The sequence below is a fragment of the Homarus americanus genome, unplaced genomic scaffold (assembly GCF_018991925.1).
Source record: "Homarus americanus isolate GMGI-L3 unplaced genomic scaffold, GMGI_Hamer_2.0 scaffold57980, whole genome shotgun sequence".
NCBI lineage: Eukaryota > Metazoa > Arthropoda > Malacostraca > Decapoda > Nephropidae > Homarus > Homarus americanus.
Window position 1 is genome coordinate 4,910,485 of NW_024716703.1, and position 25,457 is coordinate 4,935,941.

At 38.8% G+C, this 25,457-nt stretch overlaps 1 protein-coding gene across 5 annotated transcripts; it reads right to left on the bottom strand.

The window, feature by feature from the left end:
* Positions 1–6,628: 6,628 nt before the first annotated feature.
* LOC121858268 lies at positions 6,629–25,206 on the bottom strand. 5 transcript variants are annotated; one of them, XR_006087405.1, is made up of 5 exons: positions 25,145–25,206; positions 23,290–23,503; positions 14,639–14,802; positions 13,910–14,178; positions 6,629–6,754 (listed from the first exon to the last, which is right to left on the bottom strand). XR_006087405.1 is itself a non-coding variant. In XM_042354577.1 (3 exons), exons 1-3 carry the CDS (start codon positions 20,441–20,443, stop codon positions 14,128–14,130), a joined length of 330 nt encoding a protein of 109 aa, XP_042210511.1. In that variant the 5' UTR covers positions 20,444–20,450; the 3' UTR covers positions 13,371–14,127. The 5 variants fall into 5 exon arrangements, 1 of the variants encoding a protein (XP_042210511.1); XR_006087404.1 differs by lacking the exon at positions 6,629–6,754 and having other exon boundaries at positions 13,371–14,178; positions 25,167–25,206; XR_006087406.1 differs by lacking the exon at positions 6,629–6,754 and having other exon boundaries at positions 13,371–14,178; positions 23,356–23,503.
* Between the last annotated feature and the right edge of the window lie 251 nt (positions 25,207–25,457).

The following is a 25,457-nucleotide window of genomic DNA, read 5'->3' on the forward strand; positions in this document are numbered from 1 at the left end:
ATATATATATATATATATATATACCTGCAGCAGTAGGTAGTCAGGTCAGAGGGTAAGCTGACCCAGCCTTCTCACCTGGTTACAAATCTTCTTAATTACGAAATTATCCAATTTGTACATACCATTACTCAAATTCATGTTGACGGATTCAGTATGTTTAATGAGACTAGATTCTATAATGTTCCTACTGTCAATTGAATTACAGTGATCCCTCGGTTAACAAGGGCCTCGGTTAACAAGATTTCGATTAACGATTTACCTTCCATAAGATTCTTAACTTCGGTTAACGAGCAATCCCTCGATTAACGAGTTTTTTCTGAGCCGACTTCAACATGTTTTTGCCTGCATTTGGCGGTCCACCAGCTGTAGTATTAGTCCGCCAATACAGTAATCGGTTTTAGGGCTTAAATGCCTTACTATTTTAGCAAATATCAAGAAGTTTATACTATTCAATAATTTTAAAAGTTTAATACAGTTGTACCCCACTTAACGCGGTCAATAGAACCCAGAGGGTCCCGCGTTAAGTGAAATCATAAGTGAACAACAGAACATATGGGATTAATTCCAATAGAAACCAGCCCGACCCCAAACTCCACTTTTTGAAGACACATAACTATGTAGTAAAATAACATTTTAATTTTATGATGGTACATGCACACAATTAATACTTAAGAGGAATAAGAAATACAGTGTAAGTTAATGTCCATTCAAATAATGGACTCAACTCCCCCTCTTCTCACACTACAGGAGTTCTGCTATACGCGTGTTTTGATAACGCGAATTTGCTCTACGATTTATGAATTGAACAATATTTGTATAGCGAACGTTTGTTTTTTGCTATCTCTTGTGATTACTACTATTTCTCAATTTTGTGGTATTAACTGTGAATATGGTAAAGAATATCTCAAAAGGCGTCTGATGATAGAATTCCGGTGATTATCGTAAAAGAAAGGATATAACACTTGAAGAGAAGCTCAATGTTATCAACCTCAAAATCACCCTTCTCCCCATCAAGTTACATTCATATTTTTTCAAGGTAAAGTGTTAAATTTACTGTATGATTTCATTATTAGATATGAATGTAACATTTATTTAACTGTCTATCTTTGTGTTAGGCTAAATACTAAATTTTTTCGATTTGGTAATCTGCACCTAACCCTATTTTCTCCATAAGCCCTGATATTTCTATTACGCGATTTTCTATAACACGATATTTACAAGAACACAATTATCGCGTTATAGCAGAACTACCACTGCTGGCTCTTCCTCTCTGAGAAATTTTGGGGAAAACCACTAAATTTTAATAAATAATGCCTCAAACTAAAGTTAGGATAATACAATTGACATTGCTGGATTCGCTCTAAGACCAGGAATATTTTGAATATAAATGTCATATTTTGCACAAAAGATAACATATTTACTAGAAAACATTTTATCTAAAATTTGCCGTAATGCAATGCAAAATATATAGTTTATATTCAAAATGATCACCAAATTATAAGAATTCCAGCAATGTAAATTATATTCTGGCCGGGTAATTTGTATGAATTTTATGAGCTAAAACAAATATCTTCAGTTAATAAAAAAAAAATATTCTTCAGGACACTATCTGTCAAATTAAAGAACACCTTGCCTCCCCCTCTGCCAACCACGGTCAGTCCCAACCCCCTCCCCACCCCACCCATCCTCCCTTCAAGAGAAGAGTGGGTGAAAAAAATAAATTTTAACATTTTGTATTAAATAATACCTCAGATTAAAGTTAGATAATATAATTGACATTGCTGGATTCCTTGTAAGACCAGGAATATTTTGAATATAAATGTCATATATTTTGCACAAAAGATAACATATTTACTAGAGAAAACATTTTATCTACAATTTGTATGTCTAATGCAAAATATATGATGTTTATATTCAAAATGATCATCAAATTATAAAATTCCAGCAATGTAAATTATATTCTTACCGGAGTAATTTGTATGAATTTTATGAGCTAAAACAAATATCTTCAGTTAATAAAAAAAAAAATACTCTTCACGGGGTAGCGGATGGTCGGTCGGTCCCTCCTCCCCCCCACCCCCCCAACCGTCCCAAGGAGATGTGTGGAAAACCACTAAATTTTAATAAATAATACCTCAAACTAAAGTTAGGATAATATAATTGACATTGCTCGATTCCTTGTAAGACCAGGAATATTTTGAATATAAATGTCATATATTTTGCACAAAAGATAACATATTTACTAGAGAAAACATTTTATCTAAAATTTGTATGTCTAATCAAAATATATGATGTTTATATTCAAAATGATCACCAAATTATAAGAATTCCAGCAATGTAAATTATATTCTGCCCAGTAATTTGTATGAATTTTATGAGCTAAAACAGGCAGTCAGGCAGGGTGGCGGGTGGCAAATCTAAAAATAATCTCGAGCCGGACACTCACCGCGTATATGTGGAAAAAATCCGTGTTAAGTGAAAGTTCAGCTCTGGCGAGGCACCGCGTATATGGTAAAACGCGTTAAGTGAAACCGCGTTAGGCGGGGTAATACTGTATTAACTTTTTTAGTCATTTTAACAATTATTGAACATAATTGAAGGTAAAGAAACTAGTTTCTGGCGTGCCATCCAGCCTGTTAACACACCAGACTGGCGTTAGTCTCTCTCTGTTTTCAGTGGAGGTAACATCTTGCTTGAGACTCTTCAACTAAACGCTTTTTTTCTGTGTTTCCAAGCAAATTATTGGTCATTTTGAAATTTATTTTACATATTGACAATATATAATGCAGTGCAGTGTTGATTTAAAGAAAATAATCTTGAATTACACCAAGAGAACTAAAATTTTATGGGTGGAAATGGTGCCATGGGGTGACTTCTCTTCCACCCCAATGCCTTCTCTTCTCCCTCTCTCCACCCCCATTCTAATTCCCATCATCATCATCAGGGCCTTCTACATACACACCTCAAAGTAAGTGTACTACCTTTTGTTGAATTTAGGCAATTTTAGGTGAGCTGGAACCAATTACCCAAAAACCCATTGAAACAATGGTTTCGGTTGCCGAGTTTTTCGGTTAACGAGCAACCTGCTGGAACGGTTGTGCCTTCGTTAACCGAGGGACCACTGTACAAGGTAATATTGAGGAGGCATTATCCCAGTCAATGCAATGTTTATTATCCCTCAAATGAACAAACAGATCATTGGATTCCTGGCCTGTCCTAACACTATATTTATGTTGTTTAAGTCTAGTTACAAGATCTTTACCTGTCTGGCTTAAGTAAAACATATTACATTCCTTGCAAGGAACTTTATAAATGCAGCCACTTGTATTGTTGGGGGAGTTCTTGATTAACATTTGTTTAACAGTGCATGAGTTTTTAAATGCCACATTGACATTCCAGGTTTTTAGTTGTAAAGGAATTTGAGAGAAATTTTTGTGAAATGGTAATACTAAGAGATTCTTATGATTCATTGATGAGGAATATAAATATATCTATAATATTAGCTCGAACCTTAAATACCCTAGATCTTTCATAGACAAATGCCTGAACATTACTAAGAAATCTTTTTATAGAACTGATCCCATGGCCTAAGTTTTTCGCTTTTATGTTTGACGCCACATGGCGTCGTGCGAGGCCGAGAGGGTTAATAATAATTAATAAACTTTCTTACTAATACATTAAATTAATATTAATTTCAAAGATTTTTAAGGATTTTACCTTTAGTGAAACTTAAAGAAACATGATACCTAAGTCATTTCAAAAGATTTACTTTGGATCAAAAATACTGTACAGGTTGTACCTCTCTAGTCCGGCAACCTCGGGACCTGACCGGTGCCGGACCATGGAAATTCACCCTTTTTGTGGATAGATAGTGACTTGTGCTTATGCCTGGAAGCACTAGCACCACTTTCTCTTTGTAATGGTCTATTTGAAGACATATTGAAGGGTTAAATGTCGTATAGTAGCTTCTCAAATTTCGCGAGTTTTTAATTCTTAACGTATTTTATTGGAACACACAAAAAAATAAATAAATAAAAATTTTGATGGCGGAAACTTGAATTTCAACGGGTTTGAACGGCCCGCCAACGTGCAGACGACGTGCATAATCGTGTAAACAGCGTCATTTCTCTTATGTACAAAAGATTCATTATTGTTTATTACTGAATGTCTTTTTTATTGAATTAATGTTTATGTGTGCAAAATGAGCAATACAATTCATTAATAATACGTAGAATATTAAAACACACGAGGAAATGACACAGCATTGTTTTCGTTGATTACAAAACCAGTGACTGACTGGTTCTACATATAAAACTGAAGAAAATAAGACCTTGGCTGTAGCTGTAGTAAAATTAATATGATTGTTTTAAGTAATGTTACTAAATGTTAATAAATGGAACAATAGAAGTAGCTAACGATAATGTTAAAGAAAAAAGAGAGATCGCGTATGTAAGTGCGCATGCGCACACGTGAAAACATATCGTCATTACTTTACATAAGAATATGAAAGCAACACTTATTTACTGTTCATATATATTTTAATTAATGCTTCTGAATTTGATTTTATTGAATTAATGTTTGTGTGTGCAAAATTAAAAATACAATTTATTAATAATACGTGGAATATTAGAGACGAGACGGCTGCCGGCATTGTTTATGTTAAAGCTTACAAAACCAGTGACTGATTGGTTCTACATATAAAACTGAAGAAAATAAGACCCTGATTTTAGCTGTAGTAAAATTAATGTAAAAAAATTAATATGGTTGTTTGAAGTACCTGTAATGTTATTTAATGTTAATAAATGGAACAATATAAGTAGCTAACGATTAATGGTAAAAAAAAGTGAGACTGCGCGTATGTAAGTGTGCACATGTGAAAACATATCGTCATTACTCTACATAAGAATATGAAAGCAACACTTATTTACTGCTCATATATATTAAAGGGTTAAATGTTGTACTCTGTATAGACAAGCAGAGAGAGAGAGAGAGCAGCCGAACTGCCGGATGTAAACAAACCTTAATTTCCCGCGGCTTTTTTTTAAGGGGATTAGCCCACCTGGGCATAGGTCACTGACCCACATTGGGGCCTGAGGGGCATAAATTTAATACTCCTGTAATAATAATAATAATTCAGATAAGTAAAAAAAAAAAAAAAAAAAAAAAAAAAAAAAAAAAAAAAAAAAAAAAAAAAAAAGCTGCCTATCTACCTATTGGATAAACTAAAATCGTTCCGGACCACGGGAATTTCCGGATCACAGAATGCCAGACTAGAGAGGTACAACCTGTACTTAAAAACTTGAGGAAATGCATTTTTTAATAAGATTTGATACTAATCGCACTATTAGGAAGAAAATTCTTTTAGTTACTTATTTAATCACGAAGACATGGTAAACCTTAATAATTATTTGGCATACTTCTTAGCTCGTGTTGATATGCTCCGAGGCAGAACTGACACACAGAACACCATCATAATACTGTACTTTACTACTACAACTACTACCAAATAAAAACAGTATATGACAAGTAAGCATACACTTCTCTACACACTGACTGACAAGAAGAAGAGAACTGTCAAATACAGCTATGGTGCTAAGGGATGTCCTCATATTACATGGTACAGTATATGATAAAAGGATTCTATCTAAGGGATGTTATCATTGCTTTAGAATCTACTGTACCAAGTTCTGTGCTTTATAATTCACTCATGTTGCACAAGAAATGAATACTATACTGTATGCATTATCATTATTCATTAACATTCACCAAAGCGATGATGTCACCGTGTACGTTCCTTCCAGAGTTAGTCACGGAGCAGATCTTAAATTATTTAGCGACGACGTTAAAACATGCTGCATTAGGTACATGCTTACGGTTCTGTCCGTACAGGTAGTACAGTCCCTAACTAAGGGAATTACATCCTACCTGGTTATTATCTGAGGCTTGTCAATGGTTCCCCGCCGTGACTGTTACAAGTGTACGGTAGTAAAAGCAAATTACAGAACTGTATTTTAATCTGTAGCGCCTCATATACTGCTCTGTTCTGAGGGCTATACTGTACTGTACTTCCAATTCACCGTGGTTAAGCATTAATGCAGTTAATAGGTTCCTGACTTCGTTACACCTTTGTGAATCAACAAGCCCTGGCGTTAGATTACGACATGAGTACAACAATAGTCTGCAATAACCAGTGGTCTAGTCTAGGTTTTACAGTTTGCAGCGTCAGTCACGTAAAAAGAGAAAACAAGCAAGGTCAAACAATAGCATCAAGCAGATATAAATAACAAAATCTAGTAAGTAGTATTATAAGACAAGCAATCTGTGGGTGAATCATACTGGTAAGGTTTCACTCTCAGTAAGTCTGTAATACATATATGCAAAAATTTTACTTTTCACTCTCAATCAAAGAAAAAGTTGGTTAGATTTTTATTACCGGGTACTTATTGAAGACATCTCTTTCAATACCAGTACCGTAATCAAAGTGGAGAGAGAGAGAAACCTTTAAATTTTTTGCAATGTCTATCTTTCATACATTCCACAAGGACATTTAAAATAAAAAAACACAAAAATATCAAACAAATAAACAGGACAAATAGCAATAGACTTTAAAAGCAAAACATATATGGGGAGCAGAGAACAAGAAAGCCAAGCCAGAATCCATGAAATGAGCAGCAGCGGCAGAAGCAGCCAAGAGCATGGGACCTACCTGTGAATTCATCATCCCATTCTAGCGCTGGGTTTAGATTATATTCGTCTGGGAATAGGAGAGAGGGGGGGGAAGAAAAATGACCAAGTTAGTCTACCTCCATAGTGGGCTGTTAGCGAACATCCTCACACAGCCACATCAATTCACAAACAAACTCATATATACTGTACTGAACTGTTAAACCTTTCATCAAAAACTTTTGTGTTAATCATTATTTACAAACATGGAAAACCAGCAGTACAACAGAACTATTAAGTGTTAATTTTAGTCTACAATTCTCTCTTGATGCATATCAAACAAAAACACATTGCACAGTGGAAATGATACAAAATAAAATAAAAATATAATATTTGCCAATACTGTATTTGAAGTATAATGTGCAAGCTGACAGCACCTCAGCTCTGAACAAAGCCTACATGGACAGAACAAGTGTAATGTTACTTGTTTTCTACAATGATTTTATTCTTTGCATGCCTCATGCACTATAATAATGAGACTGCAGAAGGCTATCAACGACATAAGTACACAAGCGACAGCATTCATCAGGATACAGAACCTTATAGATAGTAGTGGACCACTTGTAAACGTTAGCAAGCAGATTGAATTCCATATTCCTCTTAATGAGCTACAACTCACTAAACTTAAGTTAATCAATGACAAGCAATCATTAACCCTTTTTTTGTGTAACAGCAACTTCATCAATGCATCCATTAACATTAAAAAAAAAAATAAACAACAGCTGTGACAATTCACCCTCTTATGAACTTCTCATTATTTGACACAAGCATTTGTATTCATTCCTTGACAGCCAAAGCTACATGTTCACGGCTTTAACACCTCTCTACCTCAACATATGTTAACAAGCAACTTAGCAATACATTGAAAAGAATTAACAATCAAGAAAATTCACAAACCATACTCTTACTTATGCATACTGTGGTATTTAGATCGAATCTGATCTAAGATTCCATCTCCTAGAATTGGGAAAAAAGAAAAAAAAAATTTAAACCAAGACCCATTCAAACAATAGTTGAGAAAAAATCCAGTGAAACCAAGACTTGTAACTGATTGGGAATTCAAACAAGACAACAGGCCACTACCCCAACCACTAGGAGGCTCGGCTGATATTCTCAAGTCCAGGAAAGAAGCAAAGGTTCTGTATCCATATTGGTTCCTAGTGGTTCCCAAGCTAGTTTTCTGTCGCTACTGGGAAATATTTTCTCCAAAGTAACGGGACACAAGGGTGCAGCAGGCCCAAATTGTGAAAGATTATGAGCAAGTCTCTGGATGGTATACTATGAGCGAGTCTCTGGATTATACAGTCGGCCCTTAACATACGCGGGGGTTAGGTAACAGAGATACCCGTGAATGTTAAGAATCCGCGTATTTTTGTTGCCCCCCCCCCCTAAAAACACCCGTGGCCCCCCATGTCATTTACCACATATACCTGTGTGTAGTTCGAGTTTTTAAGACCAAATTTTTTGGCAAAAAATTGGGGGTCGACCTCTAAACAGGTAATAGTTTCGTTAGGATGAAAAATATTTACCAGTAACTACCAGTAAACAATGGAAACGATGCACCACCAGCTGTGAGTGTCGGTACAGTTGCCAGGGCAGATCTCTTGCGTCATCATAGCAAGCCCAAAGTAGCCAATTGCATGGTATGGTAGCAGAGGATGATGTAAAACATAAAGTATTAATTTTTAAAGTTTATTTATAGATACATAAATTTTTGTTCATTACATTTGAAACTTCAATCTTTGTTAATTAAATTTGAAACAAAACAAAACTACGATACTGTATTTCTAAATACCGGGAATTTTCATTAAAATATTACATCACAAGTATATTTTACCTTAACTGTGACTGAATGAATATTTTCTCAGAAATAAATATGGAAATGTAATATTTTTGCTGAAATGACGTACGTATTACAGTGGAAAGTGGGATAAAATCATGACGAAAACAATGACTTTCGCTTTCTTTCGTTGTTCAAAAGATTTTACCGTAATCGCTTTTCGAATGGTTTTCAGTTAAAAAACTGTTGTATTACAATAATATTCTATCCTAATTCACTTGAATAAATACTACGATACCATATTTCTGAATATTTTCATTAAAATCCATCAAAATCATTTTCCTTGTCATCAGCACCAAACAGCTCCTCCCAGTCCTCTCCTTGAACAGCATCGTCATATGGATCAACACCATCATCAGCCATAGGATCATCAATATCTTCATCCTCATTCACGCTCTCATTAGCCTCATAATCCCACAACAAGTCGTCTTCTGTTCCATCAAGACCATTCAAAATCCCACATTTCTTAAAAGATTTCACAATAATTTCTGGTCTGATTGCGACCAGGGCTCTGCTGTATCAGCTAGAAGGTACACGTGTTTTTCGAATCATTTTCAGTTAAAAAACTGTTTCATCACAAGTGAATTAGGATAGAATATTACTGTAATACAGCATTACCCCGCTTTACGCGGTTTCACTTTCCGCGATTTCTCATTTACGCGGTGCCTCGCCAGAACCGAACTTTCACTTTCCGCGGTGCATCTACTCATATACGCGGGAAGCGGCGCGGGCAGGATGCGCACAAGGTCGCCCAGTCATCACAACATTACCGAGTTCTTCACCCGCCACCCACCACAGCCGGCCTAAGTCAGTGAGGATATGGACTTATATGGACTTTGAGGGGTTTGACAAAGAGGCCCTGCAAGCCTATGTGGTGGATACTGATACAATTGATACAAGTGATACAGGCGAGGGCCAATAATCTGCCCTCTGCCTCGGAACCAACCCCCCATCCCTGTGTGCCCAGTCATCTTTTCTACTAATGTAAGTGTTAAAAAAACTAATATTATTGATATTTCTCTTAATTATTAATTGTGTGTGCATACCATCATAAAGTTAAGATAATATTTTTACTACAACATAGTTGTGTGTCGTCAAAAAGTGGAGTTTGGGGGTCAGGCCAGTCTCTATTGGAATTAATCCCATATGTTCTGTTGTTCTCTTTACGCGGTTTTCACTTTACGCGGTACCCTGTGGGTTCAATTGACCGCGTAAATCGGGGTACTACTGTACAACAGTTCTTTAACTGAAAACCATTCGAAAAGCGATTACGGTAACATCTTTTGAACGAAAGAAAGCGAAAGTCATTGCTTTCGTCACTTTCCACTGTAATACGTACGTCATTTCAGCAAAAATATTACATTTCCATATCCTCAGAAATAAATACAGCTAGACCCCGACTTACGACTGCTTGGACTTACGACCGCCGCAGTTGTGGCCATTTTTTTTTTTATTTTTTTTTTTCAAATGACACATGCATTTTCTATACCGAAACGCTTCCAGTTAATGTAGTCTCCATGTATAATTAGAAAATTATGGGGGCCCCATGTGCATTCAGCTGACTACATTAAAGGTAAGTGCTGTCACACTGTATCCATTCCTCATTATTTATTACTTTCACTGTACTGTATCCATTCCTCATTATTTATTACTTTTACTGTACTTTATTTCATTGTAGATTTTTTAATAAAAAAAAATTGAATTTTTTTTTTTCATCTATGTCGGACTTACGACCATTCGGACTTACGACCTGGATTTGGGTCCCTAACCCCGTCGTAAGTCAGGGTCTAGCTATAGTAGTTTTGCTGAAACGTATTGTATTTCAATGTAAATTAGGATAAACTACATGAAAACAAAAGACTTTACCTAACCTTTCGATGTTCAAGATATGTTACTCGTTTTTTTAATAGTTTTCGGTTAAAATACTGTTATATTAGTGATATTCTATTCATACTGTGCTTGATATAATACATTCACGGAAATGTAATATTTTTGCAACTACGATGCTGATGTCAACACAAGCGTGGTTACAGTGAGACTGACTGACTGAGGGAACGCGGAGTGGCGCGGGCGACATGTGTGTGTGTGTGTGTGTGTGTGTGTGTGTGTGTGTGTGTGTGTGTGTGTGTGTGTGTGTGTGTGTGTGTGTGTGTGTGTGTGTGTGTGTGTGTGTAATAATAATAATAATAATTAACGGTTTATTGAAGAGCTTGGCAGCCAGAAGGCTGAAAATATACAGTTACATATTTGGGGAATGGGTTACTTAATTACAAATAATATACAAGTAACATAAGTGACACAAATGAGACATATAATAACTAGATGGGGAAAAGCTCAAACTACAGTTCATTTCAACATAGTGACAGTGTAAGGAGCAGTGTTTACTGGGAGTGAATACACTGATTTATTACAAGTTATTGATAATTTTTACAATGGTTGGGACTGGGCTGTTCTTATAGCGATCAGTTCGTGCACGTATGGGCTGGATGCGGTTGTGGTGTCGAACAGCAATTCTCGGACAAGGATCTCAGGTGGTAGTAGGAGCCGGTGTCGGGATGGTGTAGAAGCTTCTTACCAAATTTGCAGATGAGGTCGTGGTGATGGTCAGTGAGAGTCGAAAGGGTCAGTGTGTTGAGCGCTTCTTGATATGTGGAGTAGGAAGGGGAGAGAATAATCTTGCATGCCCTCTTTTGCACTTTTTCTAGGTGTTTACGTTGTGTGGCATTTAGGGAGGAAGACCAGGTGGGGGAGGCATAGGTGAGCTTGGGAAGTATGAATGTTGTGTAAACACTGAGGAGCTCGTGTGCAGGAACTCCGAGGGACTTGAGTCGGCGGAGGAGGTGGAGACGGAAACTGGAGGATTTGATAACTTCACTGACGTGTGTGTGTGTGTGTGTGTGTGTGTGTGTGTGTTGTCGCGTGCGATTTGAATAATGTATATTCCTTTGAATGTATATTCCTCCAGCGGCAATCCGCGTATTTGCAAATCCGTGGAAGTTAAACCCGCGTATGTTAAGGGCCGACTGTACACTGTTAAGAGTTGCCGCTGACATTTCCAGTGTCTGACACAAGTGTCATAAAAGTCCAGAATTTGGGTTCCTGATCACCGGGACAAAGAACTTGTAATGTGTGTGTGTGTGTGATCACCGATCAGTAAACAGACATAACGTACTCCTGCATCGGTGTCTCTTTACAAACGGCACTTTATCTGCAGTTTACCCGTACACAGTCTAGTACATCATTTAGTCATGCAAAGAATCCAGGGAGACAAGAGAAGCTGGATAATGTGGCACTGAGGCAACATTTAAATGAGTGAGGGACGAGAAGGGAGGACTAGTCAAGCAAGACACAGAGGTACAGTTAACCTTCACTTTACGCGGTCCCGCATTCCGCGTTTCCACGTTTACGCGGTGCCCTGCCGGAACCCAGGATGCTCACATTCCGCGGTGCGTGTACCCCTTTACGCGGAGAGCGGCTGGCGAGCCGCGCCATTTTTGGATCCAAACCTCCCGCCATCCGCCATGTTGTGTAAGCTGCGCGAACATGGTGCGCACAAGGTCGCCCAGTCATCAAAACATTACCAGTTCTTCACCCGCCACCCACCACAGCCGGCCCAAGTCAGTGATAGTGATAATTATGGTGAGGATATGGACTTATATGGACTTTGGGGAGTTTGACAAAGAGGCCCTGCAAGCCTCTGTGGTGGATAGTGATACAATTGATACAAGTGACACAGGTGAGGGCCAATAATCTGCCCTCTGCCTCGGAACCAACCGCCCATCCCCGTGTGCCCAGCCATTTTTTCTACTAATGTAAGTGTTAAAAAACCTAATATTATTGATATTTCTCTTAATTATTAATTGTGTGTGCATACCATCATAAAGTTAAGATAATATTTTTACTACAACATAGTTGTGTGTCGTCAAAAAGTGGAGTTTGGGGATCGGCCCGGACTCCATTTCAATTAATCCCATATGTTATGTTATTCACTTTACGCGTTTCTCACTTTACGCGGGACCCTCCGGGTTACATTAACCGCGTAAAGTGAGGGTTAACTGTACTCAGGCAACGGATTTGAAAACAAAAATATCAAAACAAATTGTAAAAAGAAACACAACTGGTGGCACACAGATTCACGTATGGCAGGAAATGCTCTCAAAAGTTATTACTGCTGTCGTGTTTCAGCTAACTATACACCAATACAGTACGTAAAAAAAAAAAAAGGGCAAATGGCTCAAAAATTATTTCCGTACACTACAAAAGAAAAAAAAATCACTTCTCTGTACCCGCTAAAGGTGAGAAAACAAATACTACAGTGAACCCTCACTTTACGCGGTCAATTGAACCCACGGAGGCCCGCGTAAAGTGAGAAACGCGTAAAGTGAACAACATAACATATGGGATTAATTGAAATAGAGACCGGGCCGACCCCCAAACTCCACTTTTTCAGACACAATATCTACGTTGTAGTAAAAATAACTTCTTCATTTTATGATGGTATGCACACACAATTAATAATTAAGAGAAATATCAATAATATTAGGTTTTTTAACACTTACATTAGTAGAAAAAATGGCTGGGCACACGGGGATGGGGGGTTGGTTCCGAGGCAGAGAGCAGATTATTGGCCCTCACCTGTATCACTTGTATCAATTGCATCACTGTCCACCACAGAGGCTTGCAGGGCCTCTTTGTCAAACCCCTCAAAGTCCATATAAGTCCATATCCTCACTATCATTATCACTATCACTGACTTGGGCCGGCCGTGGTGGGTGGCGGGTGAAGAACTCGGTAATGTTTTGATGACAGGGCGACTTTGTGCGCACCCTGCTCGCGCCGCTCTCCGCGTAAAAGGGTACACACACCACGGAAAGTGAGCATTCCGTGTTCGGCAGGGTAACGCGTGAACGTGGAAGCGCGTAAAGCAAGGGTTGACTGTACAGTATATTACAGGAGGTAAAGAACACATCCTCTGTATTTTATTCATGATACAGCAATCCCTTTAAAATGAAGCAGACACAAATTCTGAACACAGACTCATTTTTTTATTCAAGTACCATAAATAATTACTGTATGTTACAGGAACCTGAAAATTGGTATGATGTTCTTCACAATGATTAGACATTACTGATCTTTAGCTTCCTGTTTATTACACATCTTAAAAAAATAATCTTATAGGGTTATGGACTAAAACAATGATCCTGTTTATAAATACTTCTGCCACAGTAACTTTTCTCTGTATATGGGAAAAGTCAACACAAATTGGTACCTGGAAAGAGAACCGAGAGTTATGATCCAGTTATGAGAAAATCCATACGGAGACGAATTAACCAAAGAAAATCTTACCACCTCGTCGGTCACGGGAGGCGGCACGACCGTCTTCTCCATCGCGGTCATGACAATCTTCCACAGTTCCTTCGGGAGTCTCTTCAGCACTGTCTTCTCACAGGACTGGTCATAAAGAGTGAAGGAGACCTTCAGCAAGTCCATCGAGGACACTAATGCGTCGTCCGCCTCGATGGCGACTTCGTTGCATTGTGACGGCTGCACCTGGCCTGTGCCCTTCACTGCTGCCAGTTTGTTGCCCATTTCTTACAGCAATATGACCCTCCAAGCTGAATGAGGAATAAGAAAGTGCATTTATTGTAATGGAGGTTGATGAACTGTGATCTTATTGAAGCTGAAAATTCCTTAACTGTACAAGTGACCCTGGATCTATTAAATTAATAATAGTAATACATTGAACACTATTTATTAATGATGTACACTCACTACAAACAATATTATTATGATCTTGTGTGAGACAATATAACAACAGGAATCGCCGCGTTCATTTTCAAATTCATCCAGTCCCTCCGTAAAGTGGCCTATTGGAGCGAGTGTCCATAAAACTGCTCCCTTGAACTATGACTAGTACTGAGAGACTTCATCGACAGTAAACACAGGATTAATGTAAGATGTTTGGTTATAAAATGTTCAATAAAACTTTAGTCATTGTAGCTGAACTAGGAGAGAACACTATATCACACTGATTGGTTTAGGTTAGGGGAACAGTAGACATGGTATACAACTTACCTCTTGGCAAACTGATGAGCGAGTTGATCCAGGACTGTGTTGAGGGTACAGTACCCTGCAGCTCACCGAGGATGGTGGCGACGTCTTCCTCGATATGGGTTCCTGCCGCCCATCTTCTCCAGCTGAACTCTTAATTGTTGTATGTTGTTCATGAGGATACAGGCCTAGGCACAGAATGAAAAAAACAAACACAAGAATTATGAATTTATGATGAATGTGATGGTGTGAGAAGGGGGGAATTTTGTTTGTTATTATCGCACTTCAATAGTTAAGGTCTTAAAGTGTATAACACGGTGAATCTAATATATACTATAGGAACAGCCATGTGTCTGTGTGACTGTCTGTCTGTTCTGGCCAGCCAAAACGGCACAATCGTTTTTCATCAAACTTGGTGGAAAAATCGCAAAAAAAATCGTAGAGTGGAACAAACCTGGTCCCATGTCGATGGTTTATTAGGAAGGCATTAATTAACCATTTTATCTACGCTGGAAAACGACTTGGCACACCCTCATTCGCTGTACAGGTAGTTCTGCTATAACGCGATAATTGTGTTCTTGTAAAATATCGTGTTATAGAAAATCGCGTAATAGAAATAACAGGGCTTATGGAGAAAATAGGGTTAGGTGCAGATTACTCGAAATCGACAAAATTTAGTAGTTTGCCTAACACAAAGGATAGCACAGTCTAAATAAATGTTACATTCATATCTAATAATGAAATCATACAGTAAATGTAACACTTTACTTGATGGGGGAGAAGGGTGATTTTGATGTTGATAAAATCGAGCTTCTCTTCAAGTGTTATATCCTTTCTTTTACGATCATCACCGGGAATTCTATCACCAGAACGCTTCGTGTTGATATTCTTCTTTACTATATTCACAGTTAATATACCACAAAATTGGAGAAATAGTAAGCAAAAATCGCGTTATAGCAAACAAGCGTTCGGGTTATACAAATATCGTTCCTAATTCATAAATCGCGTTAGAGCAAATTCGCGTTATCAAAACACGCGTTATAGCAGAACTCACTGTACGCTGTCAGCCGGACGGCGGTTGCGCGCTAGCCAAGCACGAGCATTCAAACTTTCACCGGGCACGAAGGGCCCGCGATCACACGTAATTATACTATTCCAATAATATATATATATATATATATATATATATATATATATATATATATATATATATATATATATATATATATATATATATATATATATATATATATATATATATATATATATATATATATAAAACAAAGAAGTATGTCTGTGTGTTTGTTTGTTTGTGTGTGTGTCCGCACGAGAATCTCGGAAACTACTCTACCGATCCGTAGTGATGATGGATGGTGTTACAGTGGTCCCTCGGACAACGAGCACAATCCGTTCCAGCAGGTTGCTCGTTAACCGAAAATCTCGTTAACCGAAACCATTGTTTCAATGGGTTTTTGGGTAATTGGTTCCAGCTCATCGAAAAGTGCCAAAATTCAACAAAAAAGGTAGAAAAGTTCACTTACTTTGAGATGTGTATGTAGAAGGCTCCTGGATGATGATGATGATGTGAATTTGAAGTGGGAGGTGGAGGAGGACAAGGGAGAAGAGAAGGAAGTGGAGGTGGAGGAGAAGCATTTTACTGCTTCTTGGAAGGTTAGTCACCTTCCATGAAAATGTCAGGAACCTCTGGACTGACAGATTCTCCACCATGAACATCCTCTCTCCTTCTTGAAGTGGAAGGCTGAGGGATAGCATCTTGTTCCCTCTGCCTTTTACTGAAGAAAGTGTCAATTGTGGTCTGTGGGGCATCTGTCCTCCTCACCATTAACTTATGTTTAAAGAAGGAGACCACTGAGTCCTCAACATGACACAAAGTTAGTTCAGTTTTTTCCACTTCTGGGTGCTTTGAAGCCAGTTCCCTGAACTTCTCCCAGTGGTAAATCACATCTTTCAACTGTTTAGCTGACATATGGTCATCACTTTCAATTTCCTCCTCACCACTGTCAGCCTCTACCTGTAACATCTCATCCAGTTGCTTCAAGTCATCAGGAGTAAGTTCCTCCTCATGAGACATCACAAGCTCTTCCACATCCTCCTCCTCCACTTCAAGGCCCAATGACTGACCAATGGACACAATCTCCTGGTCCAACTCTGTTTCTTCCTCAAATCCCCCAAAATCATGGACTACTGATGGCCACAGTGCTTTCCATGAAGAATTGAGGGATCTAGTGGAGACTTCTTGCCATGATGACACAATCAATTTTACAACCTCCAGGATGTTGAATTGTGTCTTCCAGAAATGTTTCAGTGTTAGTTCAAGATCATTGGAAGTTGCCTGATGACACCTCCTAAACATTTTCTTCATGTACAACTTCTAGAAGTTGCTGATCACATTCTGGTCCATTGGCTGTATGATTGATGTAGTGTTTGGAGGTAAAAACAACACATTCACAAAGTCAAATTGATACTCCAAATTTCTGGCAAGGTCAGGGTCATGACCAGGAGCATTATCCATGAGGAGAAGAGCCTTTAAAGGGAGTTTATTGGTGGTTAGGTAGCTCTTGACAGAAGGGCAAAACACATCAACAGCCCATTCATTAAAGAGCTGTCTTGTCACCCATGCCTTATGGTTGGACTTCCAATAAACTCCAAGCTTTGTTCTTATCACTTTCTGTTGCTTGAACACCCTGGAGTTTTCAGAGTGGTAGACAAGCATAGGCTTCAGTCGGAAATCCCCTGAAGCATTGGCACCAAGCAATAGAGTGAGACGGTCTTTCATGGGTTTATGCCCAGGTAAAGAGGCTTCATCTCTGGTGATGAATGTTCTTCTGGGCATCTTTTTCCAGAACAGCCCAGTTTCGTCCACATTGAACACTTGCTGTGGAAGATAATTTTCTTCTTCCATCAGTTTTTTAAATTCATCTAAAAACTTTGCTGCCCCTTCCTTATCAGCACTAGCAGCTTCACCATGCCTAACAACACTGAAAATGTCACTTCTTTTCTTAAATTTTTCGAACCAGCCTTTGCTGGCCCGAAAATCTTCAAATTCTATGCCTGAAGAACCAGGTTGATCTGTCTTTAAATGTTCGTAATGAATTCAGTAGAAACTGAATCACCTTTCATCTGTTTTTCCCTAATCCAGATGATAAGTAACCTCTCAGTTTCTGCAATTAGGGATCTACTTTTAAACACTTGTAGATTTGTCTCTCACTTTCACTTCTTTAAATTTGTCTTTCTGTGCAAGAAATGTCGACACAGTTGATGTCGACATGTCATATTCTTTGCATAGCGCATTTGTTCTAATGCCTTGTTCATGTTTTTTTATGATTTCCTGCTTGGTTTGAATTGAAATCGCATTTCTTGATCTCTTAGGCCCCATGCTGGATTCAAACAATGTAAAATAAATTTCAAAATGACCAATAATTTGCTTGGAAACACAGGAAAAAAGCGTTTAGTTGAAGAGAGTCTCAAGCAAGATGTTACCTCCAGTGAAAACAGAGAGTGACTAACGCCTGTTTGCTGTGTTAAGAGGCTGGATGCCGCGCATTAAACTAGTCACTTTACCTTCAATTATGTTCAATAATTGTTAAAATGACTAAAAAAGTTAATATTAAACTTTTAAAATTATTGACTAGTATAAACTTCTTGATATTTACTAAAATAGTAAGGAATTTAAGCCCTAGAACCGATTAATGTATTGGCGGACTATTACTACAGCTGGTTGACCGCCCAGTGCAAGCCAAAACTTGTTGAGGTAGGCTGGTAAGAAACTCGTTAACCGAGGGGTTGCTCGTTAACCGAATTTAAGAATCTTATGGGAGGTAACTCGTTAACCGAAATCTCGTTAACCGAGGAGCTCGTTAACCGAGGGACCACTGTATATGTAGTGATGATGGATGGTGTTAAATGTAGTGATGATGGATGATGTTATATGTAGTGATGATGGATGTTGTTATATGTAGTTATGATGGATGGTGTTATATGTAGTGATGATGGATGGTGTTATATGTAGTGATGATGGATGGTGTTATATGTAGTGATGATGGATGGTATTATATGTAGTGATGATGGATGGTGTTATATGTAGTGATGATGCATGGTGTTATATGTAGTGATGATAGATGGTGTTATATGTAGTGATGATGGATGGTGTTACATGTAGTGATCTCAAAAAAACTCCAACCAACCCGATCCGACACAACCCAGACGTACACACGTAGAAGTCATATTCCCTACTATGATTTACAGCTATTTTGATCCTCATGTTCTCTTTCATAATGGCTTACTTTTCTGTGCGTCTAACCTCCATCCGTTACACCACACAGAGGTTGAAAAGTCATATCCCATCCCACGTATTATAGCTAATTTTATCCTTAAGCTCTCTCTCATTACAGCTTACTTTTCTTTGATCTCTAACTTTTCTAGGCTGTCCATTCTAACAAGGTAGTTAGGTAGGTAGGTAGGTAGGTAGTCCATTCTAACGAGGTATGTCAAACGTACGATATTTCAAACCGTGACCTAGCGAAAGAGCCGCCCGGAGGGCAGTGTTTCTGCTATCTATATATATAAAACAAAGAAGTCTGTCTTTTTGTATGTATGTCAGCACGAGAATCTTGGAAACTACTTTACCGATCTGTAGTGATGATGGATGGTGTTATATGTAGTGATGATGGGTGGTGTTGTATGTAGTGATGATGGGTGGTGTTATATGTGGTGATGATGGGTGGTGTTATATGTAGTGATGATGGATGATGTTATATGTAGTGATGATGGATGGTGTTATATGTAGTGATGATGGATGATGTTATATATAGAATATGAAAACTATCCCTCTGTTGTCATTGGCAACATGGATAAGAAATGTGAATACTGCAGTGCAAAGAAGTATAAAGGAGAATCTGCTGGACTGTGCTGCACTCATGGGAAAGTACGACTGCCAAATTTGCAAACACTACCACAACCATTGAAGACTCTCATGCTGGGAACATCACCAGAGTCAAAACACTTCTTGGAAAATATACGGAAGTACAATTCATGCTTCCAGATGGCATCCTTTGGAGCTACCAGAGTAGTTCGTGAGCACGGATACATGCCCACATTCAAAGTCCAGGGTCAAGTCTCACAAAGCAGGATCCCTCTTACCACTGGAAGATGAGCAGGCAAAGTTCCTCCAAATCTACTTCATGGGAGATCACGAAAAGCAGACTACTATCAGGTGTGGCAACATTCAAGGTGTCAGACATGACATTGTCCTATCTATCCAAGAAATGCTGCATGAGCGCAACACGTATGTACAGTCATTTAAAAATGCCCTGGAAAACATGCCTTCTGACGAGTACAAAGTTTGGATCAAAGCAGACACCTTAATGGTCTACAGTGAGACAATGTGGAGCCTCTCGGAGGGTGGCGTCCTACCGTGGTCTAGCGAAAGAGCTGCCCGGAGGGCAGCGATTCCGCTAGTATTTAATATAATTATGAGGTAAAACTTTTGGTGTAGAGGGAAACGTCTCGGTACAAGATGATGTTTTTACTGAAAAAAATCATCTCTGGCAAAGTTCTCAATACAAGTTAATTATGTTTTCCTTAAGGAGGACAATGAAAAGTTCATCAGCATAAAATTAAGATAAAGTTAAGATTAGATACTCCAACTTATTTCACCTGATGATTAAATACCCTAACACAGTGTAGTATCTTACATGATTTAATGGGAGAATGAGAAGCCACATTCTGACTCTTACTCAGATGGTTTATAGTTGTTGTTGTTGTGTAATCACTGACGTCATATGACGTACAAGACCTGTGATTGGCCATGCATCCCTACCCTCCTCTGCTGCTAGCTGTAATTGGCTTAAAGTATTATGACGTGTCCACCCGGGGGAGGGAGGGAGGGAGGAAAGACGACGCTTGACCTAGCCGCGACAGTCTCATCCCTCAAGGCCACTCCGTGTTAACGCGCATCCATTGTTCCGTAAAATGGCTTCCGCCGGACCACCACCCCCAGAGAAAAACCTTTCCTTGCCTGGACCCAGCGGCACTAAGCCAAAGAAGACACGACGTTCCTTAAGCTACGAGGTGAAGTACCAAATTATTCAAGATTTGGAGAAAGGAACACGGCAAGTTGATCTCGCGCGCCAGCATGGCGTCAACGAATCTACGATTCGCACGATCAAGAAGGATGCAGCCAAGATCAAAGAGCACATGAAAATCACAAAGTCTGCAGGTGCTTCTATGATCAAGTATTTTCACAACCAGGTGCTTATCAAGACAGAAAAATTACTTGTGAGGTACTTGGTGCGTCAGGCGCGACGGAACATGGCGGTCGACACGCGCTCTGTGAAGGACTACGCACGTGAACTGTACATGGCAGTGGCACGAAAGATGGGAATTACAGAGCCCAAACCCTTTACTGCTTCCTCTGGGTGGTTACAGAGGTTTAAGATCCGGAACAAGATCACCAATATAAACATTGGTGGTGAAGAAGCGAGTGCTGATCGTGCTGCGGCTCGGGAATTTCCTCCGTTTTTACGTGAGATTATGGAGGAAGGACAGTACAGTGACGACCAGGTGTTTAACATGGACGAATCTGGTCTTTTCTGGAGAAAACTACCTTCCAAGTCCTACATTGTGAAGAATGCCAGCAGGATTCGGGGCCGGAAAATGCAGAAGGAACGCATCACCGTCCTGTTTGCCACCAATGCCTCCGGTACCTGTAAGCTCAAGTTATCGGTGATCCACACAGCACGCAAGCCGCACGCCTACAAAACCATGGACATGACCAAGCTAAATGTCCACTGGCTGACAGCACGTAAGGCATGGATGTTCTCTACACTGTCCCTCTCCTGGTTTGATGACTGTTTTGTTCCCGATGTAAAGAAATTCTGTGAGCAACAGAATGTCCCATTTAATATTTTGTTGCTGCTGGACAACGCACCAGGACACTCGCCCCTACTGTTAGATCGTCACCCCAACGTAAAAGTGGTCTTCCTTCCTCCCAACACTATGTCTATATTACAGCCCATGGACCAGGAGTTGATTTGCAATGTGAAAGCTGCATTCTCAACAAAAAAATTCCAGCTCCTGAACGACTACACCAACACCAGGGAAGAGTTGCGTGACCTGAGTGACACCACCACCGATAGCAAGAGCGACGAAGATGAGGAACAACGGTTAGAACAGCAAAAAATACTCTTCAAACAATTCTGGAGAGTATTTAACATCAAGAAAGCTGTGGACATCTTGGTGGAGTCATGGGATCAGCTGTCTATTGCTACAATTCGTCACGCATGGAGACATGTGTTGCATGGAACACCAGGTGAAAGGAGGAGTCAATCTGTGACTGGTGAGGTTCAGAATGTTGCAGTAGCAGTGGACCTTGCCAGAGAAGCTGCGCAGACTGTTACAGTTCCAGGCTTCTCCGAGACCACCAACGACGATATCCTGGAGGTGATCAGAGATCCTGAAGTGACTGCCGACGAGATGATGGAAGAAGAACACGTCAGTGAAGAGGAGGAAGAAGGTGCGTCAGTCTCCGAAGAACACAATTTAAGTCATAGTGATATTAAGGGTGCCATGGAGTGTGCAGAGAAGATGAAGTCCTTCCTTTCCCGCGACAATGACGATGACCGCTATGAAGTCTTCCATAACCGGCTGGTGCAGGCTATGGAGCCGTACATCAAGGTGTATCACGACAACATCAACGCCAGCCGTCAGCAAAGCATAACAGATTTCTTCACCCGCAACCCACCACAGCCAGCCCAAGCCAGTGATAGTGACAGTGAAGTTGACTTTGAGGGATTTGTCAGGGAAGCCCTGACAACTGTAAGTGACAGTGATGATGATTCACCTAGTAATGGTGATTCACCTGAGGGCCAGTAATCTGCCCTCTGCCTCGGAACCAGCCTCCATCCCCGTATGCCGACCCATCTCTTCTACTACCGTAAGTGTTACACAAAATTTTTAGTTTTTTAACCTATTCTTTATTTTTCCTATGTTAACCTTTATCTTTCCTAACCTAACCTCTTCTATATTACTTGTTTTTTCATACCATCATAAAGTTAAGATAAAATTTTTACTACAACATAGTTGTGTGCCGTCAAAAAGTGGAGTTTGGGGATCGGCCTGGACTCCATTTCAATTAATCCCATATGTTATGTTGTTCACTTTACGCGTTCCTCACTTTCCGCGGGACCCTCCGGGTTACATTAACCGCGTAATGTGAGGACCAACTGTATATATAATCAATAAAGGCAGCATATAAACATACACATATATAACAGCTAGCTGGGTGGGGTTAGGTTAGGTTACATCATCATCATCATCATCAATGTCTTATGGCCATTTTTCCATGCTTGTGTGGGTTTACCATGAGTGCTGGATGACAGCTGGTTAATAATAAACTGGGTGATCTCATCTTCACTTGATTGTACAAATTTTAGTGTGTATTATATAGGACAGAGAAAAATGAATGACAGTATTATCTAGTGGGTCGTAAAGTCACCAAATTATTAGAATAACGTAAACAAAAACAAAAAATGGCCACAACGCCTAATTGAAGATAATGTATTTATACAGAGTTAAAATGATAAGTGATAAACAGGCAAATGGATAGACTGATACACAGATACTATAAAATATATCCAAGTCCTCTTAACACGGACCTTTTTCTCATCACGGACATAATTAGTAAATTCTTTCTTGCCAATATCATTATAGGCTAAGAGCACCTTGACTATTGTCTTGGCAAATCTCTTGATGAATCTTTTCCAGATCTCAGGGTCTGGACACTGGAGCTTAGAGACAACACCGAGTCAGCCGAGTGAAGACGTCTACCACGGAGTTGAAGAAGAGGGAACTCTCGGAGCCGACTGGAAACTGATGGAAGAAAGAAGGTACTGTAATTTGATGATATTTTACATTATACTTAAAAACATCAAACACTGCTACTATACTTTCCTGGGATTAATTATACTTGAAGAATCTATTTTTTATTCTTTATTTACAGTTAAGAAATATATTATCAATTTTGTACTTTATCTATTTTAGCAGCAGGTTGGAAAATGAGACCAAATCAGAATCTCGGGCCGGATACTCAAAACACCTCATAAGTTACGTTTTTCAGCATGATACAGTACCATATATTGTGGAAGCCTTACACTACCATAAATTTAGCAAACTCAAAATTTAATTATGGTTCCGTAAGCCTTCCGTAAGTTCTCGTAACTCTAGTGTTTACCCTGTAAATTAAGTTCTCTTGTCGGACGGTAGATGTCAGTGCAGATGCTAGTTGGCCAATCAACGCTCAGTTAACAAAATCATCAACCAATCACAAGAGAAGGAGAAATCAGCTGAGAGCGACGCACGTAATATTATTTTGTAAACATGGAAGGACCACCAGCCAAGAAGAGACGACCTAATTTCAGTGAGATGGGGGATATATTTCTGGGTTCGAGAGATGGTGTAATGGGCAATTGCAGGAACTACCGAGAAAATTTTTCCATTACCATAAACATTCTGGGGATGAGGGATATTTTCTTGATTTGTGATAACTGTCTCGTTAACGGGAAAACACTCATTCATTCACGGTAGTGCTCTTCACCAATTGTTCTGGCTAACAGAGATCTCACAGTATTTGGTGTTTTACCCCACTAGAATTTAGGTAAATAATCCCTTGCATAATGTTGGCCTGTGACAAGACACATAAGCTATACTAAGATAGCCTTATTCTGGGCAAATTCAAATAAATTGGTTATTGATAACATAGCCTTGCCTAACCTAAATGACAAATCACTTCTCTTAAATTACTCATTTAGCCTAGACCCTGGTGTTTTCCTTTCAATGTTGGGAACATTTGGTCTGAATTGTCTTCAAGTTCATACAAAAAACAACAATTTAAAACCTGAAAATTTATCGGATTAGCCGTAAATTTTCTTAAATTAATACTCTACCTATGATAATGTTCAAAGAAAGTCTGGAACTAGGCCTAAGGTAGCTAATGGACTAAGTGTCTCACTGACGGCCTGACGCTCACCTAAAAACCATGTACACATTCTCTAACCTAACATACCATAACATAACATAACCAAACCTATCTATCTAACCTATACCCTATTAGTATAATTTCTTATTTAAATAATCCTCATGTTCTAACTAAATTAAGTAGGCCCCACGTTTAAACATTTATTTGCCTAAGACTGAAAAAGCAGTTATATAGGCACCTATTAATCAAGGTAATTGCAATCCATATTTTACACCTAATATCATTTAATTTTGGCTAGCCTATGGAAATTTATAGCCTTTCATGTTATCATAAGCTATATACATAAAAAAATAGGCTAAGGCTATTGGTTGAATATTAGAAAAACAAGGCGAAGTCTTGGCAGGAATGTTCACTTGACCTCATATTTGGCTTTCATTACTGAGGGATATTTACGGCTATACAACATTAATAAGTTCTATCTGCAAGTTTACTCAGTCATAAAACATATTTTTACCCTAAGTGTGAACAATACAAACCTTCTATTTTGGTAAGAAATACTTTATAATGTGTAAGAAGACAAAAGATGCGTCTCTTCCAAACTGAGACAAATACAAACACTCAAGCCGCTTATTATACAACAAAAAAGTTACGAAAAAGACAAAGTGAAATATTATATTTCAGTATGTTGATGTACAAAACATTTTCTTCTTTATTCTATGATAAAACAAGTCTAACAAGCATTATTACAACATATATTATTATTATTATTTTCTATACAATCGGGAATTAGTCACTACTACATCCGGGTTGAGAGTGTTACACAACCTCGGGAGCTGGTGTAAGTTACTT